The sequence below is a fragment of the Pseudorasbora parva genome, chromosome 13 (assembly GCF_024679245.1).
Source record: "Pseudorasbora parva isolate DD20220531a chromosome 13, ASM2467924v1, whole genome shotgun sequence".
Lineage (NCBI taxonomy): Eukaryota > Metazoa > Chordata > Actinopteri > Cypriniformes > Gobionidae > Pseudorasbora > Pseudorasbora parva.
This window is the reverse complement of record NC_090184.1, coordinates 4370418-4396387: the sequence shown is the minus strand read 5'-3', so window position 1 is coordinate 4396387 and position 25970 is coordinate 4370418. Positions and strand designations below refer to the sequence as shown.

At 38.9% G+C, this 25970-nt stretch overlaps 1 protein-coding gene across 3 annotated transcripts in view; it reads right to left on the bottom strand.

Annotated features, from left to right (window-relative positions):
• vps13a (vacuolar protein sorting 13 homolog A) overlaps positions 1–25970 on the bottom strand; it is a 110297-nt gene that overhangs the window by 77691 nt on the left and 6636 nt on the right. For 2 of the 3 annotated variants that reach the window (XM_067412996.1, XM_067412997.1), the window contains exons 5-27: positions 25263–25364; positions 25073–25182; positions 24847–24906; positions 23117–23176; positions 22948–23028; positions 22805–22862; positions 22592–22719; positions 22401–22507; positions 22143–22314; positions 21393–21455; positions 21038–21170; positions 20057–20151; positions 18587–18729; positions 16828–17029; positions 15237–15351; positions 14847–14983; positions 11752–11884; positions 10404–10521; positions 10169–10313; positions 9056–9140; positions 8786–8949; positions 7685–7841; positions 7033–7112 (exon numbers count right to left, since the gene is read on the bottom strand). In XM_067412996.1, the coding sequence (XP_067269097.1) occupies positions 7033–7112; positions 7685–7841; positions 8786–8949; positions 9056–9140; positions 10169–10313; positions 10404–10521; positions 11752–11884; positions 14847–14983; positions 15237–15351; positions 16828–17029; positions 18587–18729; positions 20057–20151; positions 21038–21170; positions 21393–21455; positions 22143–22314; positions 22401–22507; positions 22592–22719; positions 22805–22862; positions 22948–23028; positions 23117–23176; positions 24847–24906; positions 25073–25182; positions 25263–25364 (2648 nt within the window). Of the gene's footprint in view, positions 1–7032; positions 7113–7684; positions 7842–8785; positions 8950–9055; positions 9141–10138; positions 10314–10403; positions 10522–11751; positions 11885–14846; positions 14984–15236; positions 15352–16827; positions 17030–18586; positions 18730–20056; positions 20152–21037; positions 21171–21392; positions 21456–22142; positions 22315–22400; positions 22508–22591; positions 22720–22804; positions 22863–22947; positions 23029–23116; positions 23177–24846; positions 24907–25072; positions 25183–25262; positions 25365–25970 lie in introns of all 3 variants that reach the window. The other variant, XM_067412994.1, reaches the window with a different exon arrangement.

The window sequence follows — 25970 nt, the reverse complement described above, 5'->3', positions numbered from 1 at the left end:
AGCTGGTGCTGCTATGACCACAAGCCACACCCATGATGTAATTTAAATATAGATGAATTCTAATGTAATATGATATAATAGGTAATTTTCAAATGTGTAAAGTCCAGAAGGCCAGTATTTAATTCATGGTCTTTTATTTTATTAACACAATTATTAAACTAATTGTATAAAACTATATTGTTAGTGCCATACAAATGAAGTTGGATTCACCACATCAACTGCAGTTGGTGCTGCTATGACTACGAACCACAACAGTCACATCTATGAGATCAATTACATTTAATTAATCAATTTTATGTCAGATGATGTCACATCAATTTCAAATGAGCGCAGAATACCGTCCGAATGGTGATATTGTATTATCCTAACACTTCTCTTCATGTGTTTTTGACCTACCTTAGCTATTTACAATCTTATGCAATTAAGCTTGCTTTCATTTCAATATTTGTAGCATCCAATAAAAAATGTTAATTACAAAATTACCAATTGGAGCCAAATCACAGAAACTGCAGCAATGATTTTAATATTAGTGTCAGGTAAGAGTAAGATGCGCGTCTAAATTTTATGGAAGTTTATTATAAACTTTATTATAAAATTTACTTAGACTGACTGGGTAAACCCAGCCTGATCTGCCAGCGATTTGACTTCGCCCTGCAACACAGTCTGAAAACCTGTACATTCATTTCTACTGCTTCTGTTACACTTTTGCGGGAACAAATCACAGACTAACTTATTCACCTGGCATGCTATTGGCGAGTTTAGTAGTCTGTTTAGTTGACTATCCAATTGCATACAGAGTCATTCAAATAATGCTCATTGGTCAAATCTTAAATTGAGCTTGGTCTGGTGATACCCAGACAACTTATAAACTAGAAATCATGTGAAATTTACTTTTTAAATCAATTTCATTTTTATCAGTAAATAATTCATTTTAAGACATGTGTCTTTTCAAAAACAGCAAATGACCTTCTGTAAAGCCCATGTATAAAACACACACTCACACACACACTCACACACACACACACACACACACACACACACACACACACACACACACACACACACACACACACACACACACACACACACACACACAATTTCAAGCATGCTAAGTCTCAAAAACACCCAAAAAGATAATTAAACTGACACTTTGCCATAGCAACAGTATATAAAATATCAGGAATCCATTCGTATGTCTATATCTGTCATGTTTTCACATTATACTGATGAAGTTTGAAGTAAATCGGGTGAAAGTAAGACAGTGATTCAAAAATGTTTCAAAAAGTGACACATCCTGCTGCCAGTCGGTGGCGCTATAACTTTGACTGAATATTGGAATGTAGATGTCTTCAGGCCAGGACTCTTGTCAAACATGTGAAGTTTGAGGCAGATCGGACATTGTATGCCTGAGGTACAAAAAATTCCTGTGTCATGGCGAAACATCAACATTTGTGAGGCCGCCACAGACACACCCTTCAGGGAAAACTCAAGATCTTCCCAATTAAACGCCACAAAGGCCTTTAGATTAGACTGTGCAAATACGATGTTGATATGATTCAATCTCTAGGAGGAGTTTGTTAAAGTACAACGTCTGCTAATGGCAAAAACGGCACCAATTTACCAAAGAAAATTCAAAATATCTCAGTTCCTGTTGGTTTTTCAGATTTGGCGCCCTGGGTCTTTTTTGTAGGTATTGGGCTGCTGAATGCGTCTACCAAGTTTTCATACTCATACATGAAACGTAGCACGAATGACGCTTAATTTAAATTTTGTAGGTGGCGCTATCGAACCATTTTGCCACACCTAATTCTGAAACCCACATCAGATGTATGTTTTCACCACTTCTGATGCGTGTGCAAAGTTTCATGAGTTTTCATGTGTGTTTAGGCCCTCAAAAATGTAATTCATTTGGGAAAAGAAAAATGATGGTTTGAGCAATTACAGTGAGGTCCTCACAACTTAAGCCCTAAATATCTGAGTTCCTGTTCGTCGGAGCTAATGACTGTAAATTAGAAAGTTGTTCGGCTCAAAGAGAACAATATATATACAGAGTTTGGTGACTGAAGATAAAACTAACCCCCCCACTTTTGACAAAAGATTGCATTACTTTTGTCAAACGATGGCGCTACTGAGCTCCTCCACCATGCCTGTTTTTAAGTCTTTGCCCATATCTACTGGACAGCATGTCTGATGTGTGTGTCGAGTTTCATGTAATTTGAAGCATTTTAAGAGTCTCAAAAGCAGCGAAAAAGAATGTTATAGTTTGATGTGTTGCCGTGGCAACAGTATATACAATATCAGGAAGTGCTTACCAGCTTTATATCTGCTTTGTTTTGACATTATACTGATGAAGTTTGAAGTAAATCGGGTAAAAATAAGATGGTGATTTCAAAGCATTTTGAAAGTGACACACTTCCTGCTGCCAGTTGGTGGCGCTATAACTTTGACTCACAAAAGTCATATCCATGTGATCGGCCTCTTACAATGAACACACAGCTGAAGTTTCATCAAAATGAATTAATGAATGCAGAAGTTATAACACACTTCCTGTTTCCCTTTTCTCGCCATAAATTCATCTCTTCGCCATGGCCTAACCGTTTGAGATATCAAAAAGTTGCTCGCAATTTAGCATCCTCAGTGTCTTGACTTCATGCTGACCGAGTTTGGTGCTGATTGGGTGAATCGTCTAGGAGGAGTATCGCAAATTCCAGAGCATGCGTTTTCCGAACAACCCATAATAGCTCACTTCCTGTTGGGCTGACACATAACTGAGAGCACGAAAGTTGTTCGGCCCGATGAGCTCTATATGTGTACCGAGTTTCATATATGTACGTGCAAGTGTGTTCGATTTATAGACCATGTATTCAGACCCCACTATAGGGGGCGCTGTCGAGCCCCCCTGCCACGCCCGGGTACCAGCTTTGGTCCGGCCCTGATGGCCGCAGATTCCAATGTGTGTGCAAAGTTTCAAGAGTTTTCGAGCATGATAAGGGCCCCGAAAGTGCCCGAATAGTCGAAAAAGCTAAATTGTCCTTAGAAGAACAATAGGGCTCTGCGCCCTTTCAGGGCTTGGGCCCTAATAATAACAAAAAATAATCCTTAGAAGAACAATAGGGCTCTGCGCCCTTTCAGGGCTTGGGCCCTAAATAGATAACACATTCTCAAGTCTAAATGCTGACAAGAGTTTGACTATATTTACAATTAGTCATGCATCATGAGTCACTAGTCTTTTATTAGGTCTAATTTTGTGTTAGCATTTGGCTTATTAAAGCTAAAATTATAAAATGCCCTACATAAAAACAGCATTCAACTAGACGTTTAACACACACAAACTGAGAGACACCGCCACAACAAAGAAAACTGTCTGACTCTGAGACGCTTTAAAGGTAGGGTAGGTAGGGATGATCTAAAACACTTTTGTCCAAATTTGTTTAAACTTTCTTTATATGTCAAAACATAATTAAAATGTAAGTTCTCTGAAAAGGAGAGTATAAAAATCGAGTGACTCTAGACTTTTTAATCTGCAATAAACACTGCTCATTATTTTAGTTCGGGACGAAACAAGTGATTGGCTTGGGCGACTGTCACTCTCTCTCGCTACCATGGCGACCACTGCTTTCGCTACAGGACCCGCCCACATGCGCGCGCTCGTATGATTTGAGCAGTTCAAGAGGCAAGAAACCTAGGCATAATAATGGCAGAGAATAAGCATTTAAAATTCACAGTCAGCGAAGGCAAACGATGCAAAAAAAGGAAGACAGTACGAGAAAAGGCAATGCACAGAAAGTCTTTGGATAAACAAAGAAATCAAACGCGAGTAAATATCGGCGTGGCTTTTCAACGATGGTGAGAACTGAGGGACCTGAAAAACGACTCATTGCTGGCTTTATTTCTGCTGGACAGGTCATCTTTCATTTTGATTATACATTTTTTTGGTTTATATTTTCATGAAAGCATGTATCACTAGTAGCACATGAAGCTGCCTAATACAGCTAACATAACATTACCTAGCATAAAGTTACAATATGATACACTTAGCCATTAGTAGAGATGATAAATACTCAATATGCTTAGCTCAAGTTGATCGCTGTCGTGTTGAATTTCGCAAAATATAACTTTAGATAACAAAATGTGTAAAAGCTAGTACACCACATCCAGGAACTTTTTTTTAGAGCTAAGTTAGCTTTAGCTGCTGCTAATCAACAATGCTTTCATCATGGAAACTCTTACATGCAGAACACAGTATATGTTATGAATCTTACACGAAATTCATCTTCATCACAGTATAACTGATGTTATTGGAAAAACATGATGCTACCCATTTGCTTTGCCTTATAAATATAACTAGCTTGTTACCAAATCAAACAAAAATATATTATAAACTTTACCAGTATCGGTATTCTAGCTTGACAGTGAGTACTAAAATACATCTTATTAGTTTATATTCATACTGATAAAGTTAGATGTTTTATTACATGTGATTCTGACATGATGTGACTGCATGCACACCGCTCCTCTCAGGTCAATAATGCGTCTTCCAGCTGATTGGTCGGTGAGGCGCGTTCATGTATTTTGGGGGCGTGGCTTTGGAACTAGCCCAGAGGGGAGAAGGTGGAGTGAATGGAAATAATGAGCTGTCTTTAAAACAGTCGTGAGAGGTCTACAAACACTCAATTTTTATACTTTCTTTTTCAGAGTACTTACATTTTAATTATGTATTGAAATATAAAGAAAGTTTAAACAAATTTGGAAAAAAAGTTTTTTAACCAATTCCTACCTACCCTACCTTTAATGCTTCATAAATTTGATGACATACAGCCCTTATATACACATGGTAGAGGTGTAACGGTACATGCATTCATCTAAAAGTGTCTGCTAAATGATTAAATCTCAAGCCCATCACGGTTCGGTGCATACAGTCAGATGACGCATACAGTCAGTCACAGGCGAACCACACTCCAATCCACAAGAGCTGGCCAGTAGCCTATACGTTGATTCATTTTTGTGACAAGGAAACCGAGATGGCAGAAAGCAGCATCCTGTTTGTTTCCTTATTTTATGAAATCACTTTTTTTATTATTATGAGTGTACACAAATTGTTTCAAATGATGTCTTACTCGCTGTTATAATGAGACAAAATCATTTGACACTGTGCCGATTTGTATCACGGAGTCCCACTATAGTCTAATGATTAAATATTTGTGTTCAGGAAATGGGAAGCCTCAGGTGCCGTTTCACTCACTGTTTCCTCGTGGAAAGGTGAAGTAGGCTCTTCTTCACCTTCTTGATCATCTTTCTGTGATTTTGAACTTTGTGCATCCACCACTGTCACGGCATGTTAATGAACCCTCACGCACAAAGAAAACGACAGCGTAGGCTCCGTACAACACATTAATTAAACAACATTATCCAGATGTGCCAAACATCTAGCCTAGAAATCTACACGCACCCTAGCGGCAGCAAATCTAATTTGCCGCGAGTGTCGTCTGGCAACTCTCCATACCCTTCTGAGCTGTAAACGCCAAACTCTGGTCGGGCCAATCACATCGTGTATAGAGTCGTTGGGTGGGGCTTAACACAATGACGGCCGAGTTAAGCGTGCTTCTAGTAAACACAGAAACTGGCGAACAGCTGTCTTTCGAATCAGCTTTGACCGCGACTCTGGAAGACTGGAGTTAAGCTTTTCTTTGAGAAAAGAACGGCACTGAAGTCATTCTTAAGAAGGGAAGATGTGTTCGGTTGGTTGTAGCGCTATCCTATCGCGTGCAGAGGGAGTTTGAAAGACAACCGTTTATCCGCCCCTCGGATTGAGCTGTCAATGGTGAGTTTCCAGACCAAACATCTTGATGTGGGTCCAGCTTGTCAGGCTACCAAACATCGGAGCTCGGCAGAAAAGTTTAATAACACAATTACCTTTATATATTTTTACACTTTATTTTAAATATATTTAATTTAATTTTTTAAACAACTATTTAGCACTTATGTATAAACGTTTAAATTTAAAAAGACGAAAGGGCCTGGAACTGAACCTTGGGGGTCACCCTACAGTTTCTTAATAGAAACCTATTCAAGAGTGCATTCTGTTTACTGCTTAGTGCTTAATAAACTAAAGGAGGCTGTACTGCACCAGCTCCCTCGGGGGGACTAAATGCCGCTAGGTGGAACAAACTGTAATTTGCAAATACTTATAGAAGGTTAATTAATGTAAGTAACAGTCCTCAAAACAGTTACAGAAGTCAGGTAAACAGTCAGGCAACACAATAAGAAACGAAGAAACACACAAAACCGTCACCAATAATCAGAACAAAAATACAAATGAAATAAAGAGTGCTTTAGGTTTTTCAGGAAGATGTACTAACTGATATTCAGATCAGTAATAGCCTACAACAGAAATTGAATAAAGTAATCAAATGTAAAATAACTGCTGTATATATTAAATATAGACTAATTATTATTAAAAATACAGTTTATTCATTCAAGAGCAATCTTTTGTTGTTTACTTTAACCACAAGACATAAGTGTGTTTTCGAGGTTACTTAACAAAAGGGCATTGACATATTTGTGGTGAGGCACGTCCCTGAAGCCTACAGTGTACTTAGCTTTTGTACATTCCCCCCTCGTCTCTTACAGTTTCGCATCAATAGACTGTATTTTACAGCACTTACTTATTCGGCTGATTTGGATGTTAAGTTTGGGGTGTTAGGGAGGAACAAAAGTGCACCGCTGTGAAGGAAAGAAAGGTGCACGGGAGGGAGTGCAGCTACGGCATATTAATCGTTTTATGTCGATTATCTAGTTTTCATTATCGTTGGAAGCCATTATCGAATTTGAAAATTAATTCTGATTAATCGCACAGCCCTACCTAGCATTGGTGATTTGTTGCTTTTTCCTGTTGTACCGAACTCGTATTAAACCATGACCCCAAAACCGAGGTACGTACCGAACCGTGACTTCTGTGTCACGTTACACGTTACATATACAGTACCTGAACCCAAAGGAAAATGACACGTAAACATGATAAAGCAAATGTACCTTGACATACTCCAAAGTGAGCAGATCTTCCTCGGTATTGTCCAGAGTGGTGATAAGGTGAACTTTCTTGTCTTCAGAATCTTCACACAAAAACAAAATCATTTTCATTTTTTGGCTACGTCTACATATCTGGAGACATTTGAAAATGGCATTTTCGTATCAAAACGCTCTCCATCTACACTAGCATTTTCAAGCATTTTCCAGAAGTTTATCATCCACACTGAAATGACTGAAAATGCTAAATTCCCCTTATTGCACATGTGTAAACCCTCATATAAGCTCACAGAGAGGATACAGATGGAATTAACTCAACATTCACTAAAGCGTCCAGATCGCATTCGCTCACCAATATACTGTGTTTGGTCTAAAACAAACCGCTCGTATGTTTTGCTGTAGGACAGCAAATGCGAGTAAATACATTTTGTCTCATCTTTGCAGGACTGTGATAAGTTTTCAAAAAGCTCAACTTTCGTTCATAAAAATGCTGTATTTGGGGGGAAAACAGCATTAATTTGAAGCAGAAATCTTTTGTAACATTATAAATGTCTTTACTGTCGCTGTTTTTAGCCTCCTCGCTGAATAAAAACCATACATTGCTTACTTTCTTTCAATAAAATTCATCTTTTGAACAGTGTCTGCACATTGCACTTACCCAAGTACTCTGAACACTCAAGACAGATCTCTCGCAGAAAAGTGTATGATGACATATCATATGTGCGAAGATTGAGTTCTGTCCCCAATCCATCAATGAACAGATGCAGAACGCTCACTTCCTGTCCGTGTGACAAACGACACAACTGAATGGAAAGCTAGAATAAAGGAACGAAACGGGGAAAAGAGTCAGATTGGAGGAGCCTTGAAATGTTAAGACATTTTCAAATGAACAATATATACGCACTAGGGTTGTAACGGTACACAAAAATGAATGGTTCGGTACGTACTTCGGTTTTGAAGTCACGGTTCTGTATGGGTTCGGTACAGCAGGGAAGAGAAAACTAAATATGAAATAGCTTTTTATTAAACTGGTTTACAGAACAAATTGTCTATCCTTAAATATATTCAATTAAGGGAGCCCTTACTTGCACATTTCTCTAATATTAAAGGTTATAACAGAGCCCAAACTACTAGCCTAAATTCAGCTAAATTAGGCAGTTTTTGCATTAACTTCTAATTATAAAATAAAAATGTACTCCAATTTAATGTTGAAATCTAATTATTTATACACATTGGCTGTCATTTTCATGACAGATTTATCTAAACATACATTAAATAATGAAGACATTTCTAACAGTAGAATATAATGAATATATAGGCTAATATAGGTCATATATTTAGTGAAAGAGTTGATTTCTGTAGTGAACCAACAGCTGTGGACACTGAATGACTTCTGAGGTAAATGTGATGCTACCTGAGATTGTTCTCAGTTGTAATGTATCCTCAACACGCCTTCAGATGTTGATTCATGTTTATTCATTGACTATGACGAGATGATCGCGTTAACGCGCTCGCCGCCGCGCATATCAGTCACGTCATATTAAAGAACGCATTAAAGACTCGGATTGAAGTGTGTTCTGCATGTAAAACAAGCCGACTGTTAGCAGTTAAAGATACACACCTGTACCGTGCCGGAAGTAGCAAAACGGTCCGGTATGAATACGTGTACCGTTACACCCCTAATACACACATATCTGATATGATAGGAAAGGCAAGCTAACTAGACACTCTTCGTAAGTTGACAAGGGCATAATCAGACCTTGTTGATCTCAAATCTCAAGAGGAACTCGGTCATGTTTTTCTTGGGGTCTTTCAGCACCATGGACAGACGCTTATCAGAGCCCTGCAGAGAGTCAGACGAGGCCTCAAAGAACGGCAGGTCCTCTATCGGTGAACTAGGGGCATCGAAGAACAACTCCTCCTCTGGAAAACACAAACACCGTGTTTTAATGTGAGGGTGATATTGGATTTATAGATATATCTGTACTTGATCACTGATGTTCATTCATGTAAATGTAACCATCTTTACCTGAGCCATATATGATGGATGCACGCAGGTCGTCTATGGCTGGCCTTCGGGGGGTGAGCTGAGGCGTGTTCACATGTTTTGATGCCTAACGTGAAAAAGCAAAAAGTATCACACAGCTGCTAGAAAACCTCATGTGCAAACAAAAAGGATATATGACCAAATTAATCTGAATTATATCGATCTGAATCAAAAGCTTGTGAATTGAATCTGTATTGATACTCAAAGCCAATAGTCTGCTTTATCTAATATATATTTTTAAATGACAACAGGGCACAAACTATGCAGTTCGATTTATCCAAAATGTGTGTATTTTAAATGATTTATTAAAAGAAAGACATCAATTAAACTTGAGATTTTATTAATCAGGACAATATTAAAAAAATTCAAAGAAGATCGTAAGTTACTGGGAAACATATTTTTTAATTAGCCTTAATATTTGAGATTATAGTCATCAGACGATAATTGCGACCCCATAGCAGTGTTCTTACTGTTAACTAAAATGATTAAAAATAGTTTTCGTCATATGACGTTAAGCTGAAATACAAAAAATATAGACATTATAGACAAAAATATAGACATGACTACTTATAGTAGTCATTAAGTATTAACTTATTTACTCATTTTTTAAGTTTCTTAAGGCACAAAAATTCCTAAAACTGAAAAAATACAAATGAAGGCTAAATACTAATATGAAATAACAACAATTATTAAAATGTACTACAATAAAAACAAAATATAAATACTATAATGGTACATAAACAATAACGAAATAACACTGATAGCAGATTTAATTTCAGTAATCTACATCCATCCTTTGTTGAATTCAATATTATTATTTACAGACACAACTACATGTGTCTACACTTTCTTGGAGTAGATCAAATAAAAAGGGAGTTCATATCTGACTGCTTGTATTCATTGATGAAATTGTAGCCATGTGCAGTCATAGTGAAAATTGAGGAACAAATCGTGATAATGAATCGTTGACGCAAATCAGATTGAATCGTGAGACCAGTGACGATTCACATCCCTACTTTTAACCTCTGTAGCATCAGTGCTATGTGCAAAAAAAAGTTAACTTACAGCCCTGCCCATAAGCTTTCTTTTAATGACCTTGGGTGTAACCTGTTGCCCTTTAGTCTGAGGGACGGGGCGGCTCTCAGGAAGAGGAATGCTTCTGAGCAACGCCAGGACGCCACGCACTTTATCATCAGAGATGCGCAGCGACAGCAGAGGGAGTTCACCATAAATCTTAAACCTGAAAGACATTAGGTACGAATATGTCAATGCATAATATGTGATGTGCAAATAAAAAGGACTGACCTCCAGAAAGGGGAACCCTCCTTACTTGGGCATTCTTGAGTCCGTCACCACCATGGCTCGGCTGAAGACCACCTTCAGGTCGACAGGCTCCAGGATGTGGAAAGCAGACTGCCTCAGTGGACGAGCCCACTTCCAGTCACCACCTGATATGACACACAGCACGTTACGTAAGGGATAATGTAAACCTAGCCAGATTTTATGCGCAGAATAAACCCCGACAGAGTGATCAGGAGTCTTGTGTCACTCTGAAGTGGTTTATTCTGCGATAACAACCGGCTGGGTGTACATTATCCTGCTTATTACACGGCTAACGTTACTTGTCTCAAGTAAATTAGACCAGAGTCCTGCACGTGTCCATTTTTGGAGACCTGCCCCCACCCGTACCCGCAAGGTTTAGCACCAGATCCGACCCGTGACCCGTGAAAATATCAAAATTAAATCCGCGCCCACCCAGACCGGTTATTATTTGGACCGTTACCCGACCCGTGCCCGTGATAAATCACACACGTTAAAATCATTCCAATTAAAATGCTTTATTTTTTTATCTTGCACCTCTCTCAACATCAACAGTGTCATGAATGGGCTAATGAAACAGGCTAAAGTGCCTTTAAAGACTCGTTGTCAACAATTTCATATAGGCTACTCCACTCACCAACTTTACTTTTACTTCATCCATTGCTAATCCTGCAATGCTCGCGCCATCTGGGCTACGAGAGGCATCAACAAAAGCCACAGTGCCGCAGTGGTGGTGACGTGATGGGTCAAATGGCATATCGTTGTTGCGTGTATGTGTAATGGTAATTTGGACATAGTAATTGTAATACAGTATGTTCGAGGGGAGAAGAAGGAGGCGGGAACCGGCGAACATTTAAAAGACTTTAACCAAACAAAATGAAAGTAACGTGGGCAGCCCCTCACGGACAACTGTCACGCACACATAATAAAACATAAACACAACTCAACGCCAAATCCGCAGGTCTGGTGATCTCTCGTCCTTTATTGGTGTCGCTCTTCCTTGTATGCCTCGAGCTCCCTCAGAGGACTCGAGACCGGTTTGCTCGCAGGTGACGCTCATTCACAATCACGCCCCGTTCTCGCTCGCTCTCTTGCTCCACCACCTTGCCACAAATAATTGCACATATTTTTTATCCGCGCTACTGGAGTTAATTATCCGCACGCATCCCCGCCCGTGAATATTATAAATGTCCTAATCCACCCGTTTTAGCCACTTTTAAATGGAGAGACACAAACTCTCCATTTAGATCGTATGCCTGAACATACGGGACAAACTTCATTGATGCCTTAAATACGGGATGATTCCGTATTATACGGAACGGGTGGCAACCCTATAGTTATTGTGCGTGTCTGCGCACCTGCTTTAGTGTAGAGGAACTGTAAACTGCTCAGCTGGACGTCAAAGCTGTCATAAGCTCGAGACATGATGTCCTCGATAGTGCTGCTGACCGCAGACAGCTGAGGCAGGTCGGCTCGGCACTGACTGGACATCTGCACACAACAAACACACATTTATAACCAATTATTACTTAAAAATATTAAGACCGCTATATCTATAAAACACCATTTATATTGTGCAGGAAAAAATATTTAAAGGGATAGTTCGCCCAAAATTGGGGTGGCATGAGGGTGAGTAAATGATTTGACTTCCTTCCCTCAGATCAACACAAACAAAGATCTAAATAATCCATATAATGCATACCACACACACACACACAGCAATGAGAAAGGTAATCCATACGAGCCCAGTGGATAAATCAAGGTCTTCTGAAGCGAAATGATAGCTGTGTGTAGTAGTAGTAATAGGTTTTTTTAATGCCATGTCAGCAGGTGAGGGTATTTTTATGACCAAAGAGTTACAAAAAATGCAAGCGTTGCATAAATACAATAAAACCCAAACAAAATGAAATGCAAACAGCAAGAAATATTATACGAGATGTTTTACATTGACATATGATACAATTGTATAGTATTTTCTGGTAAAATTTCACTAAACAAGTTGTCACTTGCATTTGGACCCAGTGGGACAGTTCAATAAAATATGTTTCATGGAAGGGGACCTTAAAACACTGCTTCTGGACAACTCTCCTAGGTGCATTCATAAGTTCAGCTTGACATAAATGTAAGCGTGTTGTGGAGTTCATGCTAGAAGTAATACAGAAGCACTACTGCCACTTCTCAAGCTTCACAATCTCGTGAGCACTCGTTTGACAATAGACCAGAAGCACTGTTTTACAGTTAAAAGAGTTTAAAATATTAGTATTTTTCTTACACACACCTATCGTTTGGCTTCATGAGACATTTATACATCCACTTGGGGTCATATGGACTATCGTCAAAATTGCTGTGTGTGTTTTTTCAAGCGACCGACACGACACCCATTCACTTATATGGGAATTATATGGACTCACAGAGATGGATTATTTTTGTACAAATCTTGTTTGTGTTTGTCTGAAGAAAAAAAAAGTCATATACATCAGGGATAAAAATATATCCTGGCTCTTCCCAGCTTTATAATGTTAGTGAATGGTACCTTTTTTTTTTAAAGCCCAAAATCATGACAGTAACCCTGTGGGGTTAATAAAGGCCTCCCTGAAGCAAAGCCATGCGTTTGTGTAAGAAAAATATCCATATTCATAACTTTATAAATAATTACTGGCTTGCGGTAAAAATAAGAGTGACCTCTGACCTGATGATTGACATATTGATGAATGCGGAAGCGCGGAGGATGGAGCAAAACAAAACACTGCTCATGAATTAGGGTCTAAAAGAAAAAGGTTTAAAGAGAAATGTGGGAGGGGCTTGAGTTAGCTGTTTGAACCTATGCCTATCCACAACTTTCCCGAACTCTGACCTTTTCCATGATCGCTATGGCAACGTAGAACACGCAGGTAACAAACTTCCGGTTTACGTTAGTCTGTACTGTTATTTGCTAAACGCTTGGTTGTATTATCAGGATTCAGGAGTAGACTTTTATAACAACGCTTCAGGCAAAATGGGTCGCATGGATCTGACTATCTGACAAGAACTTACTGATATCTGTAGCACTAAGCGGTTTACCTGAGTTATGCGGCGCAGACATTTTGCCACTGTGTGGTGGTAGGCTTGGCTGTTCCTATGAACCACGCGAGAATTACCTTCCGTCCATGCGCCTGTAAATCGATTTTATTTTATTATAAATAAAGGTTTATTTGATTCTAGTTATTAATTTTGTTCACCCGCTTCCGCATTCACCCATCAAATATTATCCCGCGCGGCCGCGCCGCACTCGGTTGTGCTGGGTCCCGCGGGAGTGCAGGTCTCTATTTGGATAGTAACGTTAGACTGTTAGAGCGGTCTTGCTACACATTAAATCTGTAAATTATTGAAAACAATAAACATACCCCTTGCAAAAAATTAAACAGTTTTACTGCAGTATTTTAAATAGGTTAAACTAATATATAAACTCAATAATTACATTTACAGCAATTAAATGTTAATTTTTATTACAATGAATTTAAATTCACATAAGTTCATGCATCTATTTTCATGTTGATTAAAAAAAAGTACTGACAATGTCTGACAAAAACATTTCAACAATTACAAATATTAAAATACAAATATTACTTCATCACAATTCTTGAGTTTATTTGAAGCTCGTTGGGCATTGAATGGAAGGTGTAGGGTGGTGCTAGGCAACGTGTCAAACGGGTCCATTTATGTTGCATGGTTTATGGAAGCAAGGTTTTGGAGGTGTGAGACCCAGGCGCTCAGCGCTCATTAACCCCGGCGAGAGCAGCCTTAACTCGGCTAGTCCTTCTGACGACTGCCGCTGCCTGGCAAAAGCCCCTCCCATGACGCAAATTCGCGTCTGTTGTGTAGTGAATGAAGCGAATGGATTCAAAATGTTTACGCGTCCAACTTCACACGAATTGCGCTATTTATTCGCGTCACTCGCATCTGGTGTAAGCAGCATAACTGTAACGTGAGCTAAACCGGAACTGAGATACCGTCAACCAGAAGTATCGAGTGTCATGGCGACGCCCACTAAGACATGCAGGAAAGTTGTGGATATCATGCGTCGGGTCAGAGGTCACTACATCCTACATCATCAAGGTCACTCTTATGTCAGAATTATAAATTATAATTTTTTGCATAAACTAACCCTTTAATTTCATTATTTCTGATACTTTTCCCCCCCCATTCTTGTTGTTCACCCCCATGGGGTGCCAGACTCAAGATTTAAAAGATTATTTGTGTTAACTTTAATATATATATATATATATAGTATGACGTATACAACAGGGAATTCACATATCTTCACATTCAAAACACTTTTCATGTTTTGCCTGATATATATTATTAACCGAAATATTATTCAAATCTCTATAACCTAAAAAACATGATTATAACCACAACATTTAGTTTTATTTTTTGTAAACAATCCTGTATACTGACAGTGAGCTGATTTTACCTGAAAATGACCCAAATCCAGAATGGCAAGGTTGTGTTTGGGGTCATAAAAGCCGTTTTCTGGTACGATGACATATGAGGCCATGAAGTTTATCTTCAGATCAAGAACCTTCTGAGTCTCAATGATGTACATCAATCCTGTCAACAATGAACAATACGGTCTTAATACTAGATACCATTTAATAACCACAGATAAAAGCTACAATTTTGTTAAATAAATACACTTTTAAATTTAAAACAAATAGCATTTTAAGCTTTTATAAGTTGAAATAAATTCTTAGGAAATCTGCAGTTATGAGAACTTTGCCCTGATAATAAAGCTTATTCTGGCCAAGAACTGTGCAAAACAAGTGCATGGCATGCAAGTCCACACACACTCACACACACACACCTGTGGAGGTCTTGTCTCTGAACTGCTCCAGCTTCATGAGGGTGGCGTTGGTCAGCTCGTCCAGCTGCAGGTCTTTTGGAGGCATGAAGAAAGCAGACATACTGTTCACTGTCATCTGCAGAAAGAACAAAATACGTGCCACTATCCATTCATAGCACAGAGCTGGGATTCACAAATGCTGTTTTGTGGGTAATTTAAATCAATCATAAACATGAAAAATTTAATTAACTAAAATACAGAGGGCTGCACAATTAATCAAAATAAAAAAATTTAAAATTTTTAAAAATTTTAATAAAAAATTTTTGCACTAATCGATCACATTATCGATTAGTGCAATTATCAAATTGCAAAAGGCTGCAATATCTTTAACCTCAAACAGCTAATGCTCCAGTGATATTAGACAGATCACAGTGCAAACCTGTGCGATATTCCTCCAGTATCAACACTGGAAGCGTTTCATCGTTTGCATCACTCATCGCTTGCATCATTTCTCACACTGAGTGTCATGGCGGACGAGCAAACCACCATCATTTTACAAATACTACTGTTATTGTGTCCCGCAATGCGAGAATGTAGCAGACCTCAAATATGCGACTTGTATATAAATAAAGGGCATATTTGACAATTAGTTAAGACGTTTCCGTCAGCGGCCGTTCAGTGCTCAAGTACCCGCGAAAAATAATATGAGATGGGAGGAAAAATTATGTTTCAATGTTTTGCTAGAAAATGTTTTGCACTCCTTCAATAAACTGTTGTGATCTTTGCGAGTGAATTGCAAAGTTTCTGGGGGGAGTGCAAAAGCCTTAACAAATAATTACATATATTAAAGGGGTGGTTGTATGCGATTTGACTTTTTTAACTTTAGTTAGTGTGTAATGTTGCTGCTTTGAGATATTGTCTTTAAAGTTACGGCAGTTTATTGCCTACAAAAACGGCCGGTTTGGACTACAACGAGCTTCTTCCTGGGTTGGTGACATCATAAACCCTCGTTAGTCACCGCAGATGTGACTTCTGCCCGTAATGGGAAGGGGCGTGGCGTTTCCGGACAACCTGTGCTTGGCACTTCAGCCAATAAAAATACAGGAAACTACATTTGGCCATCTAACCAATCTAAGACCGTAGCGTTTTTCAGAGGGATGGGCTTCATAGAAGCAGGAAGCAAACGAGCCGCTCAAAGGACAGTGGAGACAGCGGTGGGGAATTAAGGTCAAATATAAGAAAAATATGGCGTTTAAAAAAAAAAAAAGAAATATTAAGACATGTTATACTGCACCCCATAAACACAACCAAGCCTAGAAAAAAAAACACTAAACCACCCCTTTCATGAGAACTGCCGCAAATCGAGCTAAGTCTTCCTGCAGGTTTTCTATACCACACTAGAATGGTTCGAAACATGGTAACCAAGGCATTTTTTGCACAAAAATGTTTAAGACTGGTAGAACTTCAGACATTACCACAAAAGTAATGAAATATGTGTGGCAGGGCACCTTTAAATTATTTAACTTTTAAATCAAAATCTACTATATGTCAGTCAGATCAGCTGACAAAAAAAGTGAAGCCCTGGCGCATAGAGATGCTTCCTCACACTCACAGCGTCATAGATAATCTCCAGCGCCTGGGACTCGATGCGGAGTTTCTGGTCTGCACACGCGTCCAGCGGGTTTGTCTCGAACATGAGGTTCAATAGAGTCTTATCTTTCATCCCTTCCACATGCCGAGGTGACAGCAGGATGGGTGCAGTCTTGCCTCGTGGGAGACCCGACACTACAAACGATGACAGCTGAGCAGAGATCCTTAAAAAAAATTAATAATAATAATTATAATTACGCTAATGTTCTCACAAAGGAAGTCTATGTGGAAAGACATTCTGAAGGATTAAAGGAACTATGTAAGAAATTAATTTCAATTAATCAGAAAATGGCCCTGATATGTCACTAGACATTAAAGGGTTACTTCAGCGATTAGCCTATGGCTTTCTATCAGTAGAAACCCTGGAGTATATTCGAATGATTGTGCTCCGCCCTCTCATATCTCCCTGAGACGAGAGATTTATGCATTTTATTTCTGGAAAAATTACTCCGGTGACGCAAATATCGTCGATTTTCGTCATCGGTAAAATGTTTGGCCAGACGCTAAAGACTACAGCCAGCAGAGGGAGCTATTTCCGCATGTTTTTAACTCACACATGAGGGATGGGGTCGCACTCACAGCTCAGCTCAGCTCAGGCATTCATGGAAACGGTGCAGCCGGCGGAGCAAAGTGAGTATTTTAACTTTCAACGGCATGAACTGAAAACACGCCAGACTGAACACTGGCTGAGAACTACTGCCGCGAGTGTGGACGCGTTTACCTCAGCTCTCATCACGAGAACACATTCAGCTCATCATGTTGCGTGTAATCTGACTCCGGCTGTGTGTGTGCTGACACTTCATCAGCGGCTACTTCACAATATATTGAACACACACATTCAGTTTTTAATTGTAGTGTCTGTTCTCTAACTGAACTGATTTTATGAAGATGAACACAGTCGCGATGGGAAAGTAAAAGTGATTCAGTAGCTTTGGGAGTGGCCTCCGCAGGGCAGCGAAGCATTCTGGGAATTGTAGTCTTTCATCCCCATGAGACAAAAATACATTTTCTGTCTTTTCTCAGTCTAGAAAGCACCAAATTCAAAAATAATTTCACATTTCTACTACATTAATGACCCAGTTTAAATACAGATTCATCTTCCCAGCGCTGAAGTATCCCTTTAAGAAATCATGTTAATTTCAAACACTTCTATCACTGACAATAGTAGTCAGGCCAGGATATTGTCATTTAAAAGTTGTTGTTGCAGCCCTCAACTGATGTTGATGTTGACATGCTGTGTTTTGGCCTGAAGCTCCGCCCTCCACCTATCGACCAATCACAAAGTCAGCAGTGTTTGGGCATCCGGGTTGCCAGATCTGCTCTAGTTACCACAGCTGCAGATCTAAAAACGGTCCTGCTGATCCTGCAGCCAATCTGGCAACCTCGAGTCAGAGGGAGGGGGAGGGGGGATACACCTGCAGTAGCAGTTTTGGCCATAAATCTTCTATACACTTCCTTTAAAAAGCTAAATGTGTGCATGGTGTTAAATCATGTGAAAGTTACTGCAAGATTTATTCCAGTGCATTGTCTTGCCCCATAGACTTCCATTGTTTTATTGTGAACATGTTTGTGCTCGTTTCACAAACTGAGGAACAAATCAAAAGAACAACAGCAAGTGTCACACTAAGTTGAACACTGAACACAGAACATTCCTTCAAATGAAATAAACCAGTAGCAGTTTACTGAAGGAGGTGATATGCATTTAGAAGAGAATACTGTACTTTATTGCTTGAGCCGCAGGTCTTTGAGCCAGCATGGCTTTCAGATCAATGACGGACAGCTTGATTATCTCCGGCTTCTCTCGGCTCTCTTTGATTGACAGGGACAGACGGAGAAGCTGGAAATTTATCTTCATATTTTCAAACTGCAAACAAATATAAGTACATACAAGTCAGAGGGGTGATGCCTCACATGAAGTACAATCAGATCAATGATCAGATCAGTTCAATGAGTAAAATTTTTTGAGAGAAAGAAATAATTTTACTCAACAAGGGTTCATTAAATTGATGACAAAAAGTTGATATTGTTACCAAAAATATATATATTTAAAAATGTATCACAGCTTCCACAGTAGCACAACTGTTTTCAACTGTTTCTTGAGCACCAAATCCTCATATGAGAATGATTTCTGAAGGATCATGTGACACTGAAGACTGGAGTAATGATGATAAATTCAGCTTTGATCACAGGAATACATTACCCTTTACTATATATTGACACAGAAAAAAACTTTATTTTAAACTGTAACATAATAAATAATAATAAATTGAGCATTTCCAACAGGGCTGAATGCAGTCGTTGTTTGTGCATGCATATCCCTACATATGATGCCATTTAGACCAGCTGAGAACTCGTGAAGAGCTTATAAAGTGTGTAAAGGAGTCAAAACAGCAGCAGAAATCCCTCCGTCACACACACACACACACCAAGATCTGCTGCAAGGAGACGCGGCTCTGACGCCTGTACCGAACTGTGTTAGGAAGCATCCCGATTATGACGAGAAAAACATGCGCTTGAGCATCACGTCCTGTTTTTGGTTGGATTACATGTCTATGGCCTGTGTTGCGTTTGCGTGTCTAACCACACGAGAGTTTGTTTGGAAGCGGAGCGAGACTTATCTTTTCTGGTCTCTGTCCGCTTGTGTGATTCAATTCAGATGCGGCGTTTACACCCATTCAAATTAACCGCACTAACAGAGCAATCGCACCAAACATGACCATTTCTATTTCTGCGACATCACAGCTGGAACCACAACAACATATAACAATGATAATCTCATGTACTGTTTTTTTGTGCTGTGTCCTAACCCTAAACTCATATGTCAAATTTAAAAATTAGTTATTCTATGATGTTTCAGCCACTCAGTATGTATCTTTAATAATGTTAAAATGGTTTATGAATTTGACGATATATTTATCCATTGCACTGCGAGTGCCGCACGATTGCAGAGACTCTGCCCACTCTCCTCTGATTTGGCTGTAAACATGACTGATTTTGTCGTGTCAAATCATGTCTGGTGTGGACACAGTTTAAGAGGCTTCTTTTAAAAAAGATTTCAAACTTTATAATGGTTGAGCACACAAATATAAACCATCATTAAGTCAAGTTGGGGAAAGTGTCATGCATTGACACTAAATTAAATCTATAAGAGGAAACCGGATTTATATATGCTACAACTGTTTGTCACAAACCTTTTTTGGCAGGTTAGGATTGACGGCTGTCTCGCTGTATCCAATGGCAGCGTACAGTTTGGCTTTCTCTGCTGGGGTCATTAGCCCATCAAAACCTGAGAGATATGAATCAGGATGTCAGCCAATCAGAAACAGATCTGCATAAATGTGGAACTCTCAGGAATATTAAAGGGTTAGTTCCCCCAAAAATTTAATTTATGTCATCAACTCACCCTAATGTCGTTCTACACCCATAAGACCTCCGTTCATCTTCCCACACAGTTTAAGATATTTTATATTTAGTCCGAGAGCGTATGCAAGTGTATGCACACTATACTGCCCATGTCCAGAAAGGGAATAAAAACATCATCACAGTAGTCCATATGAGACATCAGTGGGTTAATTAGAGTCTCTTGAAGCATCCAAAATACATTTAGGTCCAAAAATCACAAAAACTACGACTTTATTCAGCATTGTCTTCTCTTCCGCATTCAAACGGTTATGAATTAGCGTTTTGATTCATGATTCGGATCACGTGTCAAACTGCTGAAATCACGTGACACTGGCGATCTGAATTATGAATCAATACGCTATTTCATAACCGTTTGAATGCGGAAGAGAAGACAATGCTGAATAAAGTAGTAGTTTTTGTGATTTTTTGGACCAAAATGTATTTGCAATGCTTCTAATTAACCCACTAATGTCACATATGGACTACTGTGATGATGTTTTTATTCCCTTTCTAGACATGGACAGTATAGTGTGCATACACTTGCATATGCTCTCAGACTAAATATAAAATATCTTAAACTGTGTTCTGAAGATGAACGGAGGTCTTACGGGTGTGAAACGACATTAGGGTGAGTCATTAATGACATACATTTAATTGTTGGGTGAACTAACCCTTTAAGTATCACATGAACATTTCATGGAATTCTAAACAACAGATTCTGTGCAGGCCTAGTTTATGCTTTACTAAACAGATACTGATCACAGTCAAACCTCCTGATTTGACGTCTTTGGTTGGTGTTTCACTGTCTCCAGACCAGTTCCACATCCAGCCGAACCAGCCCTGTGACTGTTCTTCCTCCACCTTCACCCCAGGGCGGTATATCCTGAGCCCTGCCTTTGAGGCCTACAACACCAGGGGCAGAATACGCAAGAGTCAACAGGTGTGGTTCAATTAGAAACTCAACAATCAAACCAAGACCTTCGGCTTCACACTCTACCAGCTGAGCTACAGGAACACACTTTCTGTTATATAATCCATAGGCCACACTGTATACAGGATTCAAATGATCTATACAATATTATATGTGTGTGTGAGAGAGAGAGTGTGAAACTGATTTCACGTCACCTCCATCTCAGCTTGCTGTCTTGCCATTGTGATGTTGAATATATCCAGGCTTCTTTCCGTGTCCTTAAGGAAGAAAAAAATGCAGGTTATGCTCGAAACAGAGCAGTCACAGAAATGACAACAAAGTTATTTGTTTTTTGCCACATTTTAATCTTCATAAAAGGTGTAAAAAAATGATCTATATTAGAAATGATCTATTCTGAACACAACACTAGATTGATATAAAGTTACTTTGAGTCATGTGAATCAAACAGACGGGTAAAGTAGCATCATGCATCAATCAACAGAGGCTTAATAATTTTGAAAAACAGTAGCGTTATGCTCACCTTGAAAGTGTTTTTATTCTAATGCAGTATTTAAGTATTACAGAGCATATTAAAGCAATGTACACTTTATTTGTTCAGAAGACTATATCCATATGCAAGATTTTGTAAATGTTCTAACGCTAGCTTAAAAACAACAGCACACTCTGCATTTCAAACCAATATATCATTTTTAACATAAAAAGAGATTTTTTCTGAATAGTCTTTATGCAACTCTTGCCAGTTCATTATGACCAAAAAAACAACAACACAAAAACAGCACCATTTCACAAATACCGCTTATAGTGACCATGGCTGCCAACCCAATGGCCATAGTTCTCATTTAACAGCATGTGGATTTGTAACGACATGAGTGCGAGTAATTTGTGCAGATTTTTCACTATTGAGTGAACTATCCCTTCACTGAGCATGCTCAGAGCTCACCCACCTCAAGCTCCTTCAGCAGACTCTCTGCAGGTTTCTTACTGGTGATTTTGTTCTTGTAGATCTCTCTGTACTTTTTCACATGTTGCCGATGGCGTCGGATATGTTGCCATGACCACATGTGAAGGCGGGGCTTGATGTTGACCTCCAAAACACCTGTGATCACATATCGCCACCTATGATAACCACAAATACAGAAAATACAGAATTAAACAACTACAAAATTGAATTATCCAAGACCACAAACTCCAAATGCACTTACCATTGATGAGCATTAGTGTGAACCACCACATTTGGACGAAACCTCCTGTATGGAAGGTTACGGGTCATCATATCCACCGAGCCCAACAGCTCCAGAATGCTGACATACTAGAAACAGTTGTGAAGTCATATGAATGATCTGTCATTATTTGTTCGCTGCATTGGACAAAATTAAGCAGACATTTTCCACACCTGTGGCCGGCTGAGTTCAATTGCCACCTCTGCAAGGTTGACCTCTAGGTCCACTTTTGGCGAGGAGAAGTCCACATCGGAGCGAGGATTCATGCGCAGCTTGGCTTTCGCAGATATTGGACGAAAGACTAAAGCAGCGACGTGCAAAAAACAAAGTTGGTTTGTATTTTCTAGAGAAAACACATTTGTGAATGAAAGCAAGAAGGAACTCACTGAAATGATAATCCTGAGGGATAGCGTTCTGGACGGCTACACTGTGCTTCATGTATCGCTATAAAAAATACAAATGTACAGCCAATGAAGATGGGAGATTTATTTTCCTTAGACTCAAAGTCGAATGAAATGTGAAGACCTACCAGAGCCTCTTCAGGGACGTGGTTGGAGTAGAGCTCTGAATTCACGGTCCAGTACGCAAACAGATTGTCCAAACGTACGAGCTAAATGAAGTAACGAGCCGCATTAGTAAATAATACTAAATAACTGTGCTACTCATAACCCTGAAAGTGAAAAAGACAAGTGTTAAACCTTAAAAAACAGCTTGGCTTTCTCATCCAGAAGACATGGGTTCCAGTTCTGATCAGATGTCTGGAAAATATAACAAAAATGTTATAATACAGACAGACAAACAAACACATAGCCAGGTTGTATTTCATTACAAAAAATTATATATTCTATTCATAAACATTATACTAAATGTGGGGTGCATAATAAATTTGTGCTGTCAAATCGATTAATAGCATTTAAAATTTTATATATATATATATATATATATATATATATATATATATATATATATATATATATATATATATTATGGCTGTGACAATGGCAGTTTTTTACCACCGCAGTGGTTATTGATCAACCACCGGCGGTGAAAGGGTGTTTGTGGGGTTCGGGGTGGGGGATGAAACTGAAACAATGAACTAAAACACTGCCCTATAGCCTACTTATCACACAAACAGGAAACATATGTTTAAAGAAAGCTTGAATGTCTGCCTTTAAATAAAACAATTCGCATTTAAAAAAGATATATATTGTGAGATTTAAAAAATGAGGCTCAAACATCTGTTAACAAACATGTGTGTTTACAGCACTTAAGTGAAACACAGCCTGCTAACATTGAAAAAATCAAATAAATATCAGGGATAATAAAGTGAAACAAACGGGTAAATAAGAAAGTTAAATATTAAACTATAAATCATTGCAACTTTCAAACAGAATTCGTAACATGCAGGGGAATAAAAACTGCGGAGCGGCGCGCTCCCCACCGCCAAATACGTTGCCATGTCTCTTGTCAGCATTTTCCACTTGTCACTCTCCCGTTTGTATTTGGCTTGTTTGGCGAAAGCCTCTCCAATACCAACCTGACCACCAGCTGGGCGTTTGCATTCACAGGAAATAACTTGTACAAACGCCGATGGATGACATGATTGAAGAGATGGCTCTTGAGATTTTATGTGTTCGCCCATTTAACACATATTTAGTTTTTACAAATCCAGCAAATGGCTTCATCCTTATTTAAAGGTTCACCTTTTTCGTAAGGCACAAATCCAAAATGATATCAGATCGGCGATGTAGTATTTGGTTTCCCAAACAGGTCCATTGCTCAACGCAAAATTAATTTGCGGAATGCAGGAAAAGAAATGGATTTGGCCGCGCTCAAACTATGGAAACGCTATATACGCATGAGGTAGAATTAGTGAATACGCTATTTTATATGCTAGTCTAAAAAACGCATACAGCTAAAAGGTACAGGTTATAAATAGCAACTGCTATTGCAAATGTTATATTCTTTGCCCACTTTGTCGAGTACCCTCATAAACATGAGTTATTAGATGAGTTAAATAAAGTCTTATATGACCATAAAGAGTAGTGAGAACATCAGATGTGCCAGTTCCACATCATGTGTGTCAGCTCTTAAAGTGACAGCAGCCTAATAAACCTGCTGCTGTCTGTCATTAATGATAATTAAAGAACAAAAGACAAAGAGAAAAATCACTCAATGCTTTTGTAGCTTTAATAAGGATTCATCTATATTTCATTTATCATTAATTTAAAATATTACTGTCTTTATTTTGTTACATTTTAGGTGCAATTAATCGTGATTAATTACAAAAAAAGGTGTGATTAATAACCAGTAGTAAATGTTTTCAATCTTCTGACAGCACTAATATGTGTGTTTGACAGGTCTTATGAGATTCATCCAATGCAGTCATAATTTATTCCTTTTATTTTGGATGAAATTCTTGGCATACCTGGAGACTGAGGTTCTGCAGGGACACTCCAAATGAGAGCGGAGCACTGGGGTTGGTGACCTAAAAACATGTTTAACATTGAGAAAGTTAAGTGCTAATATACAAAAAGTCTGCTGCACTTCATGCCATGTGTGTGAAAAGCTTATACAAAGGCGTAAACACAAAAGAACATGCATTGCAGATTTTAGTATTAAAAAAAGCTGCAGAAAATGTCCGAAGTACTCACATCATCCTCATAGCGGACGTGTATGTTGGATATTTTCACCTGCAGGTTTTTGATCACCTGAGTAACCAGTTTCTCCACAAATGTGTCCTGCTTCTCCTCCTTTGGATTCTCTGAACACAAAGACACAAATGCAATTTGCATGTCACCAGTCTCCATGTAGAAGCAAAGTGAGCTCAAATGATTTATCCACCTTTTTCTGCTGCTCTCTGTTTGGTCTCCTCGATCCGCTGCAGCTCCCTCTGCCGAGCTTCCTGAAGCTGTCGCTCTTCCTTCTCTGCGTCATACTTTATACCTGAGTGAACAGAGGTGCAAGAAGCCTGTTTTCAAAGCGAACTGGCAGGATCACATGCATGCAGATATCTTCTGTGAGGCCTGGCAGTCAAATAAGTGTCACACTTCAGTAAACGGCCATGATGACTCATTACAACTGATACCCTACTGATTATACAATACAAATACTAATAAAATGTCACATGAGATCTTATCACTCTCACTGGGGTCTGTAAAGCTGCTTTAGAACAATAATAACTTCATTCAATTGAACTAATTCAATTTGGATAGCTGGGTGTGTAAATGAATGAGCTTTTTCAGATCTTTTGATCTAATGGATAAAATAAGCTCAAGCAATTTACCTATGACCATGACCAGACACGACAGAAAACTTACGGAGAGCATCGGCTATCATTTCTGCTCTGACAGACCAGCTGAACACTGTGAGTGTGTGTTAGAAAACAGGAATGCTGACAGAACATTGTGTTTGGTATGTTTTTCATCTTCAAACCGAACTTGGGTCTTCAGCCGACAAAGTTTAAAGGTGCCCTAGAATGAAAAATTGAATTAACCTTGCCATAGCAAAATAATAGGAGTTCAGTACATGGACATCACATACTGTGAGTCT